Source organism: Megalobrama amblycephala, linkage group LG2 (genome assembly GCF_018812025.1).
Source record: "Megalobrama amblycephala isolate DHTTF-2021 linkage group LG2, ASM1881202v1, whole genome shotgun sequence".
Lineage (NCBI taxonomy): Eukaryota > Metazoa > Chordata > Actinopteri > Cypriniformes > Xenocyprididae > Megalobrama > Megalobrama amblycephala.
Genome location: NC_063045.1, coordinates 42,054,764 through 42,066,352, shown reverse-complemented (window position 1 = coordinate 42,066,352; position 11,589 = coordinate 42,054,764). Strand labels below are relative to the sequence as shown.

Below are 11,589 nucleotides of genomic sequence, written 5' to 3'. Positions count from 1 at the left end.
ATTTTCTCGAGCTATATGATCAACCCGCTGCAGGAATGAGTGAAGATCAGTTTGACGTAGTTGTAGTCGGCGCTGGCCTGTCTGGACTCAGCGCGGCTCGCAGGCTGCAAAAGAGAAACGCGCAACTCAGCGTGTTGGTTTTGGAGGCCAGAGGTGTGTCGCTCGCATGAAAACACTCCTTTTCTTAGATATTCTCTTTAATGAACTCTACTTTCATATGTCTGCAGTCCACTTGCATAGCTATGCTAAACAAGAGCATTTCATATTTGCTTGTTTTGTTTTCTGCATACAGACCGTGTCGGGGGAAGAACTGTAAGTGAAGACATACCAGCCGCGAATGGCGTTGACCAGTGGGACATGGGTGGACAGTGGGTGTCCAGGTAAGGTTTACATGGTAGCGGTGGTGCTGGTGATGATGGTTATTGCATTTTTTAAGGAAGGGTTTTAATGTCACTGTATGCAGACAACTCTTATTTGGCGTGTGGAGAGAGTGAACAACGTAATTATGACATAGGCCTACCAAATAATTTGTGACAGAAACTCAAGATTATGATAGCAAATAAAACGTCGAAATGAAGGCACCTATTTATGAAAAGTCAAAATTATGACTTAAAAATTATGTCATAAACGTCATAATTATGACAAACTAAGTCATCATTTCGACTTTTTATTATAATTTTGACTTTTGAACTCATAATTATGACTTTGTCTTAATTTTAAATGTATTTTATAATTTTGACTTTTTATATTATATAATTACGACTTTTCATGTTATAATCAAGATTTACCAAAGCAAGATTTATTGATTTATTTTTGTATGTGGTGGAAATAGGCTTCCATACTTGCACCAAATAACAAGACAGCACAAAATAAATCGCTACAAATCCACACATGCATGTTCTCCTCCCTTTGGGTTTCCTCCTGGTGCTCCGATTTCCCCTACAATTCAAAGATATGCAGGATTTTTGAATTGGAGACACTAAATTGTCTGTAGGTGTGAGTGCGAGTGGGAATTACATTTAGCTGGCTAAAATCCATTTGCTTAAATATTATAATAATAAAATGTGTACACTTATGTACTGTACACTGTAAACTGTAAAATGTATACACTTATGGGACTGAGCCTTTATGACTACCTTTATTATGAAATTAACATTTGCTGGAATATTTAGTGTGGTTGTATTGTGTTATTTGCTTGTTACCCAGCACATACAGCATGAATTTATTTTGTAATTTAACAGGGTTTTGAAACAACACATATTTGTGTAATAATTAGACCTTTGATTCAAAACCTCATACTGACTGAAATAAAGTCCTTGTAACAACTAGCTTCGGTCTCCCTATAGTTTGTTTGTTTATTTATTTATTTATTTTGTGATAATTGGAACATCACAAAAGCTTGTTTAAGCCTAAAAGCACAAAAAAGTGTTTTCAAGCATTTATTGGTGCAATTCACTAACCAAACTATTAGAAAAATACCCTAAGCTACTCTCAGAGTCCACAGAGCTCAATAAACAGCTGTTGCCTGGGGCTGTGAAAGCCTTCGCATTCGACGAGGGCAAGCAGAATGTTCATCCAATTACACAAAAGCTGATTTTTCGCCTTTAGACATCCGAATGTGTGCAGAAACACGGTTACTCGCAATTTTCTTGATTTTCATTTCCTGTAGCTCGCAGACCCACGTCATGGAGCTTATTCAAGAGCTTGGTGTGGAGGTCTTTCCACAATACACAGAGGGCAAGAAGGTGCATCACATGGGTGGTCCGCATGCTAAAATCACAACGTATGCTTCTAGCATCCCATCATACTCCCCGCTGATCCTGCTGGACTTCACCCAGATTCTGTGGCGGGTAGGAGAAACAGCACAATCTCATCTGACAAAGTGCCAGTCCACATTAGAATAATTCTTTTTTTATTGAGTAGTAGAATGTGACTAATAGCCATTATTTCATATCTTAATGGATGAATGGACTTTGGTTCAATGCGGTATTTAAGATGCATATTTTCCATATACGTTTAGCATACGCCATAAATCTTTTAGATTGCTCAGACCTGTATAGATGTATGAAAGCTTTTTAGCTGCTATTCCTAAGTGTACTGAGTGGATTAATGGGTTTTTTCTCCAATCTCTTGGTCATTTTTGACATCATGCTAGTTTGAAGCTCAACTAATAAGAATAGAAATGTGTTGCTGGTGTTAGGGCTGCACGAAATTGGGAACAAAAAAAAAAAAAAAACTTTATTTTTAAATTATTTGGATTTTCTGCAATATATTGTGATGAAAAATATTGAAAAAAATACAGGAAGTTTCAACAGATGATTTTAACAGCTCTGTTTGGAAAGCGTCAAAAATGACTTTCAGCTGTGGTGGACGAACATAGTCATCCACACACAAATGTCAGGACAGATCATAAAACAAAGTGCTTAGAACTATTTTATATTTAAAAATTTAAAGTAAATTTATATGTAAAAAGTCACAAAGTGACTGATTTGAAAAGCTAGAAATAAAATGAACAAAGTAACACATTACATAGAAAAAGAGGCAGGTCTATTATTTTGCATTTACACTCCAAGACCTAATGCACAGATCATTTGACATACAGCGTCAGATTGTTTTGTTCCGTCCATTGGTGTGGTTGTCAATCCAGAAACTTTGCAATTTGTAGTAAAATATATATTATATACAGAAATTTAGCAAAGATCATTGTCGTTATAATCACTGAAGCTGTAAATTACAATGCAAGGTACACAAAGCTGCACTCCTGCGCAAACCTGTAATAGTCATTGAAGCTGTTTACACTGTGCAATGAATCTCTTATTAACACTGGGCCAGATTTACTAACAGCTTGAGTCAGCGCAAACCCTCTTTTGGAGTTAAAAACTACTGTCTGGATTTACTAAAGACATGCAGTGCAAAATTAGTGCTGAAAAGGCATGAACTGAGTTGTTTTTGAGGCTGACCTAATTGCATATGTGATGTGATCTGCGAAAACCCATCACATGGTGAAATTTTACCTATCACAGGTTTCAATACCATATGAAAGCTGGATTCGAGCCCTTTCCAAAACTTCTTTATAGCTTGTCTGTAACAAAAGTTATGGTTATCTAAAGTCGGCTGCTCGCTCTAATTTTCAGGAACGGAATTCTGAGAAAAACAGGTTTAAATAACTGTCACCCCTTTTTTTGCATTGACATGAAAATGCACTTTCCATGTTGTAATTGAATGCTTTGGAATATAGACCTAAGTTTGGTCTTGTTTTAAAAAAAGACACTAGTATGATTATTGTAGAAGTGAAATCAATAATGAAAGTGAAATTTAAAAAAAAGTTATAGAAGTTTAAGTTTATGAAAATGTACAAATGTAATTGTTTTTATTTTATAATAATATATTACAAAGCATGTTTTACTGTTAAACTGCAAGAAAGTAACAGCCAAAAATGTTGAAATATTCAAAAAATGAGCTTTCAGTAAGATTTTGTGTGGGCGCAGTACCAAACTCTTTCACTAGATGACACCCAAGCTCCATATCTGACCATTTAAGTGCGCCTCCGTTTATTTGAGTGATCTGAACCATATATTTCCATATTTTCATACATTTTATGAAGTAGACATCCTATTCAGAAGTAGTATGGGCAGTTTGGCAGTATTTGATTTTAATTCAACCTCTAATAAACACATTATTAGAACGTGTTCATTATAGCTCTGTTGTTGTCTTGTGCTCCGCCTTCTCACGATAACGTTGTATTAGAAAAAAATTAATCTTTGCATGCCGTAGTTTATACAGTACTGGCAGGAAATTTGCATTAATACACCTTCATTCTACATGTTATGTGGTTTATTTTGATAGGTGAACTGTCTTTGTAGTGTTAAGAGAGGGAAAGCTATAGCCGTTTTTTTTTTTTTTTAACCTACGCTGGGTGTGTTCTTAAACGTTAAATAAAGCCTTGCCACTATAAATCGCTATTTTTCTGCACTTAGTTCGCAAATTTTGCTGATATTTTCTGAGATGATAGACAAGATGTTATAGAATGATAATTTAATGAAAACCCAATTTTGACAAAAAAATTACATTCAACCTATTTTTTTACTTTACTGAAAACGTTCCATCGCGACATCTGACGGGTTTTCCCAGATCGCATCACATATGCATTTGTAAGAGTTTCCCTTTCATATGCAAAATTTATAGGAGGAGAGTATTTACATGAATCACGCAACGTGATTTACTAATGTTTTACTAATAATTGTTGCTGCTAGGCGGAGACACTACAGAGAGTGGATTCTGACTAATAAATTAAACACATCTGATTGGCCATTGCATTCACATGCTCAACAGATACTCTATGTCTGTTATAGGCTACAAAGCTCATCGCTGCAAAAACACAATGTAAATAGAAACCTTTGACGCTCTTCACAGATCGCTTACACAAACACTCACGATAGCGTTTTAAAGCAGCCAGCGGCGGGTACCAGTACTGTGGAATGGCAGGTATCATCACATTAAATGATCAAATAAATCTTTGGTGGGACAAAGATTAATTTTGGCAGCCACCAAAATATTTTTAATTCAGGAAAAATCCTGTAGAGAATTAATAATTCTAGAATATTTGGGGTGTTTTGACTAATTCAAATGACTTTAAAATAATAATAATTATGATTTTATTGTGATTATTATTAAATATATTAAACAAAACAAGAAATACATTGTAATAATAATTAAAAAATACTGTAAAATTACTATACAAATATTTATGGCTTAATTACTCAAATGGTATACTATCAACTTTTATTTTGAAGTTTTTCTGGCAAATAAATAAATGGGCTGCTGCTTTCAACGTGAAGGCGCTGTATATTCATTTACACATGTGCAGCTCACGGCGACTCAGAACAGCTTGATTCACATTAACACATGAACTACAAGTGTGTAAATGTTACACTTCACTCTGAAAAGCACATATATTTACTTAAACCACAGCTGATTTGGCAATCGCACTTAGCCATACCATGATATTGATTTTATTTCAGTATATCGTGCGGCCCTCACTGGTGTACTAAAAGCATGCTTTTTCAAGTGGATTATGTGTATATCTCCTAGATTGACCGTCTCACTAAGGCCATATCAGTTGAAGACCCAATGAGTTCTCCTAATGCCGAGCTCTATGACAGCATGACGCTTTACTCCTTCATGGAAAAACATATTTGGTCCACACGTGAGCATTGTGCATTTTTTCCATGTTTAGTTCACTGCATTGTGCAAAACAGCCTTTGACATTTGTCGATACTTATCTATCTGTCCCTGTGCGCCCTACAGAGATAAAAGAGGAGATATCCTTGTGTAGCCGTATCGTGTTCGGCCTGGAAGCCTCTCAGGTCTCCTTCCTCTACTTTCTCATGTACTCCGCTGCAGCAGGGGGCACCCTACGCCTCCTGGAGACCACACCTGGCTCGGGTCAGGAGTTCAGAGTCAAGGTGAGAGAGAGCGATAAGGTGGATGAGCGACGCAGAGATAATTCTCACAATCTGCATTGTTATTTAACAATGTAAGCACAGTTTCAGTTCCTAAAGAAGCCAGTAATTGCTTCAAAGCACAGCTTTTGTAATACCAACAGCTTTTAAAGGACTAATTCAGCAAAAAATTAGTTTTGTCATTTTCAGCAGAAAAAAAGAATTTTGTATTGATTTGCTCTCATGCACATATGATTGTTTCCTTCCACAGAACACAAAGTAAACAGTTCTTGTAATATAACAACATAGTAATCAAGGCCTGTCAAGCTCCAAAAAGTACTAAAAACACCATGAAATTATTATAAAAAGAGTGAGATATAGACTGAAATTTCAACATCAGTCTGTGATTTTTTTTTTTTTAACGTGGATTTGCATTTTATGGTTCTTGTGGAGCTTTTTGTGCTTTTTGGGAGATTTATAGATAGTATAGATGTGGTCATTATCGATTGTTTTTGTATGAAAAACTGTGTAACACAAGTCTACTTTTGTGTTCCACTGAAAAAAAAATCAGAATATGGCATGTATGGTAACCCATACTCAGAATTTGTCCTCAGCATTTAACCCTAAGTTAGTTCACACACATTAGAAGTGTGAGTAGTGAACACACACACACTGCAAACCGTGGATACACACACCTGGAGCAGTGGGCAGACATTTTTGCCGTCATTTCTGCCGGTATTGAGAATAGAACCCACAACCTTTATGTTACCAGTCTGACTCTCTCTCATTAGACCATGGCTGTCCCCAAAATATATACAGGTGCATCTCAATAAATTAGAATGTCGTAGAAAAGTTAATTTATTTCAGTAATTCAACTCAAATTGTGGAACTCGTGTATTAAATAAATTCAGTGCACACAGACTGAAGTACTTTAAGTCTTTGGTTATTTTTATTGTGATGATTTTGTTTCACATTTAACAAAAACCCACCAATTCACTATCTCAATAAATTAGAATACTTCATAAGATCAATAAAAGAAAGGATATTTTAAACAGAAATGTCAGGCTTCTGAAAAGTATGTTAATTTCTATGCATTAAATACTTGGTTGTGCCTCCTTTTGCATGAATTACTGCATCAATGTGGCATGGCATGGAGGCAATCAGCCTGTGGCACTGCTCAGGTGTAATGGAAGCCCAGGTTGCTTTGATAGCAGCCTTCAGGACATCTGCATTGTTGGGTCTGGTGTCTCTCATCTTCCTCTTGACAATATCCCATAGATTCTCTATGGGGTTAAGGTCAGGCGAGTTTGCTGGCCAATCAAGCACAGTAACACCATCATGGTCATTGAACCAGCTCTTGGTACCTTTGGCAGTGTGGGCAGGTGCCAAGTCCTGCTGTAAAATGAAATCAGCATCTCCATAAAGCTTGTCAGCAGCAGGAAGCATGAAGTGCTCTAAAATTTCCTGGTAGATGGCTGCTGACTGTGGACTTCAGAAAACACAGTGAACCAACACCAGCAGATGACATGGCAGCCCAAATCATCACTGACTGTGGAAACTTTACACTGGACTTCAAGCAACATTGTTTCTGTGCCTCCTCACTCTTCCTCCAGACTCTGGGACCTTGATTTCCAAATGAAATGCAAAATTTACTTTCATCTGAAAAGAGGACTTTGGACCACTGAGCAACAGTCCAGTTCTTTTTCCCCTTAGCCCAGGTAAGACGCTTCTGACGTTGTCTTTGGTTCAGAAGTGGCTTGGTACATGGAATGTGACAGTTGTAGCCCATTTCCTGAAGACGTCTGTGTGTGGTGGCTCTTGATGCACTGACTCCAGCTTCAGTCCACTCCTTTTGAAGCTCTCCTAACTTCTTAAATCGACTTTGCCTGACAGTCTTCTCAAGCCTGCGGTCATTCCTTTCACTTGTTCACCTTTTCCTACCACACTTTTTCCTTCCAGTCGACTTTCCATGAATATGCTTTGGCACAGCACAGCCAGCTCTTTCAGCAATCACCCTCTGTGGCTTACCCTCATTGTAGAGGGTCTTGATGATCGTCTTCTGAACAACTGTCAAGTCAGCAGACTTCCCCATAACTGCTGTTGGGATTACTGACCTAAACCCAGTATTTATACCCTGAGAATGGTCATTTAATAGAACTTAGAAATTAAATGTTCTAATAATTTGAGATACTGATTTTTTTACTTTGATGAGCAGCAAGCTGTAATCATCAAAATGAAAACAAAAAAGTCTGGAAATATTTTACTTTGTCTAATAAATCTAGAATATGTTTAAGTTTTACTTTTTGAATTAAATTACAGAAAAAGAAAAAGCTTTTGCATGATATTCTAATTTATTGAGATGTATATATATATATATATATATATATATATATATATATATATATATATATATATATATATATATATATATATATATATATATATATATTGTATGGTTGTGTAGTCTGAACTAGCTTGGAACTGAACTATAGTATCAGATATCACAGTTGATTTAGGTGAAAGGGTGATAAACAGCTCAATTTGAAAAGCTTTTATCTCCTGGTCCTCTTTTACCTACTTTCTGTCAGCACTGAGTGTCTTATTTATCTCTCTACTAGATTAGGTCTTACTTTCCCCTCCTAACCATTGAGCACGGCATACTATTACGATGCATACTGTATTCCCCATAGCACACAGGCAATGCAGTCTCATAGTCTCATAAAACAAAACAGATCTATCACTGTAGCATGACACTTTTTTTTGCATAACAGACATTTTGAACATAATTTTTGGCAGAGGAGAAGCCCAGTGGAGCATTGTGGCATAGCACAGACATCTGTAAGGAGGTGGTATTGTGTTTTTTGTGCATTGAGAGCAGCAGCTGTGGTTGACCCTAGTGTGATGCCCATCTCTCTCCACAGGGAGGCACTCAGCAGCTGTCAGAGAAACTGGTGGAGCAGATCGGAGCGGAGCGGGTTCGGCTGGGTGCCGCCGTAACGACCATATGTCAGGTAACGACTCCATCAGCGCAAGGTTGACATAGAGATAACGAGCATTTCTCCACCAGCGGTGCGAGTGATAAGTTCCATTCCTTTAAATGAGATACTATTCAGATACCAAGACATGGGTCCTGTGGTGTGCTTTTCTCGTTTTTCCTCCTTTTTTTTAGTTTGTTTTACACTGCCTCTTCCTTTCCATTTCTGTATAATGCACTGTTATACACTGAAGTGCTTGTCATGACTAAAATATTTAGATAACCTAAATCAAATCCACTCCATTAGATTGTTCTCATTTGAGAATCGGTGACACAAAATCTTTTGAAAGCCTCACGTCAGGGGATTAGCTTATAATGTTGCTCTCACACATAGAGAGGTAAAATCCATTAGCCATCTTAATGGTGTTACATCGACATGCCTGAGTAGAAAGTTTTACTCACCCCCACTGTTTATCAAAATGAACTCATTGACTACTATCAGTGTTAGAGCTATGACATGAAAAGTGAGTACAGTCTGTTATGATAAAAAGTCTTCACTATTCGGTTGAGGCAAAAGCACCTGCAGCACATTTTTTGATTACCTGAATATAGTCGGTCAAAACTAATTTTTTTAGTTTATTTTTTTTGGCCATGTATGAGATTTCAATAAAATAGGTCCTCAGGGAAATCACACATCTGTGGCTCTGTAAACAGAAAAAAGCAGTTAGGGCCCACATTTTTTTTTTGTTTTTTTTGTTTTAGTTTTATTTATTATTTATTTTATTTTTTTTCAGAAAATGAGAAAATCAGAGTTTTGAAGAAGTTAGCATAATAGTAATTAGCTAAATGGCTAATTTTAATTTTAATTTTTTTAATTTTAATTTTTTATAAGTAAAAAAATAATTATTTGTACTTTTTTTGTTTACGTTTTTGTTCACATTTCTCTAGCTTTTAGAAGTCTTGTGTCATATGTATGAAGATACAACCTGAATAAATTTGATGTTGGTTCCTATTTATGTTTTTCAACTATGAACATACACTGCAGAAGGCATCATTTATTTGTTCAAAATTACAATAGAACTAGTGAAAATAGTTTAATAAATATACAGTGCCCTCCACAAATATTGGCACCCTTAGTAAATATGAGCAAAGGTGGCTGTGAAAAAAAATCTGCATTGTTTATCTTTTTGATCTTTCATTCAAAAAATTCACAAAATTCTAACCTTTCATTGAAGGAAAAGAATTGAAAATGAGGGGGAAAGCTCATTATTAAATAAATGTTTTTCTCCAATACATGTTTGCAACAATTATTGGCATCTCTAGAAATTCTTCTGAGTGAAATATCTCTGAAGTACATTCCCATTCACATTTTTTAGCACACCAGGGTGACTAGGAGCATGAAATTGGGCAGCCATGACTTCCTGTTCCACAGGAGTAAAAATATGTGTAAACACAAAGGCCAAATCCCCTTAATCATTCATCACAATGAGAAAAAACAAATAATATAGTTCTGATGTGCAGCAAAAGATCGTTGAGCTTCACAAAATAGAAAATGGGCATAAGAAAAAAGCTAACGCATTGAAAATCCCCATTTCCACCATCAGGGAAATAATTAAGAAGTTTCAATCAACTAAAGATGTTACAAATCTGCCTGGAAGAGGATGTGTGTCTAAATCGTCCTAATGTGCTGTGAGGAGGAAAGTTTGAGTGGCCAAAGACTCTTCAAGGATCACAGCTGGAGAATTGCAGAAATTAGTTGAGTCTTGAGTCTCAGAAAGCCTAAAAAAATTACCAAACAGCACCTACATCCCCACAAGTTGTTCGGGAGGGTTTCAAGAAAAATCCTTCTTTGCTTATCCAAAAACAAACTCTAGCATATTCAGTTGTCAGACAAGACTGGAACTTCAAATGGGACCGGCTTCTGTGGTAAGATGAAACTAAAAAAGCTTTTTGGCAGCAAACCCACCAGATGGGTTTGGTGCACACATGGATAAAAAGTACCCCATGCCCACGGTTAAATATGCTGCTGGATCTTTAATGCTGTGAGCCTATTTTTCTGCTGGAGGTCCTGGACATCTTGTTCAGATACATGGCATCATGGATTCTATCAAATACTAACAGATAAAAAATCAAAACCTGACCACTTCTGCTAGAAATCCAATAATGGGCAGTGGTTGGATCATCCATCAGGACAATGATCCAAAACAAACATCAAATCAACACAAAAATGTGTCACTGAGCACGAAATGAAGCTTCTGCCATGGCCATGCCAGTTCCCTGACCTGAAACATAAAGAAAATGGGTGGAGTGAACTGAAGAGAAGAAGCACCAACATGGAGCTGGAATCTGAAGGATCTGGAGAGATTGTTCTCAGGGGTTCTCCAAACTCATCAGGCATTATAGAAGAAGACTCAGAGCTGTTATCTTGGGAAAAGGACATTGCAATAATTGGGTGCCAATAATTGTGGCCAACATGAACTAGAGAAAAACATTTATTTCATAATGAGCTTTTCCACCCATTTTCAATTGTTTTACTTAAATGAAAGGTTAGAATTTTGTGAATTTTTTGAATAAAAGATCAAAAATATAAACAATGCAGATTTATTTTCACAGCCGCCTTTGCTCATATTTACTAAGGGTGCCAATATTTGTGGAAGACACTGTACCTAAAAAGAAAAATGTTTTGTGAAATATTACAATTTAAAATTTTTCTATTCCTATTTTAAAATGTATGGTGTCAAAGCTGAATTTTCAGCATTATCACTCCAGTCAGTGTCACATGATCCTTCAGAAATCATTCTAATATGCTGATTTGATGCACAATATACATTATTATCAATGTTAAAAAACAGTTGTGCTGCTTAATATTTTTGTGGAATTCTTTAATACATAGAAAGTTCAAAAGAACAGCATGTATTAAATAAATAGAAATATTTTGTAGCAGTATAAATGTCTATTTCATGCTGAAAAAAAAAACGTATAAATAAAATGTGTTTCTTTTTAAAAAATAAAATTAAAAAAAATAATACTAACCCCAAACATTTGAACTGCAGTGTAGTTATAACTTTCATTAACAAATATTAATAGATTCATCAGTAAAAGCTTCTTGTCAGTTGCATGTATTACAGTATAAAGAGCCAAATCTTGAATTTCCAGAGCCCAGGCAAAATGCTG

At 36.1% G+C, this 11,589-nt stretch overlaps 1 protein-coding gene across 1 annotated transcript in view; it reads left to right on the top strand.

Moving 5' to 3' along the window:
- Positions 1-16: 16 nt before the first annotated feature.
- The window catches only part of si:ch211-127i16.2 (probable flavin-containing monoamine oxidase A), a 59,325-nt gene continuing 47,752 nt past the window's right edge, over positions 17-11,589 (top strand). Inside the window, exons 1-6 of the mRNA XM_048176336.1 lie at positions 17-153; positions 293-380; positions 1,670-1,850; positions 5,092-5,206; positions 5,308-5,465; positions 8,363-8,452. Of these exons, the coding sequence (XP_048032293.1) occupies positions 36-153; positions 293-380; positions 1,670-1,850; positions 5,092-5,206; positions 5,308-5,465; positions 8,363-8,452 (750 nt within the window). The 5' untranslated portion in view covers positions 17-35. The remainder of the gene's footprint in view (positions 154-292; positions 381-1,669; positions 1,851-5,091; positions 5,207-5,307; positions 5,466-8,362; positions 8,453-11,589) is intronic.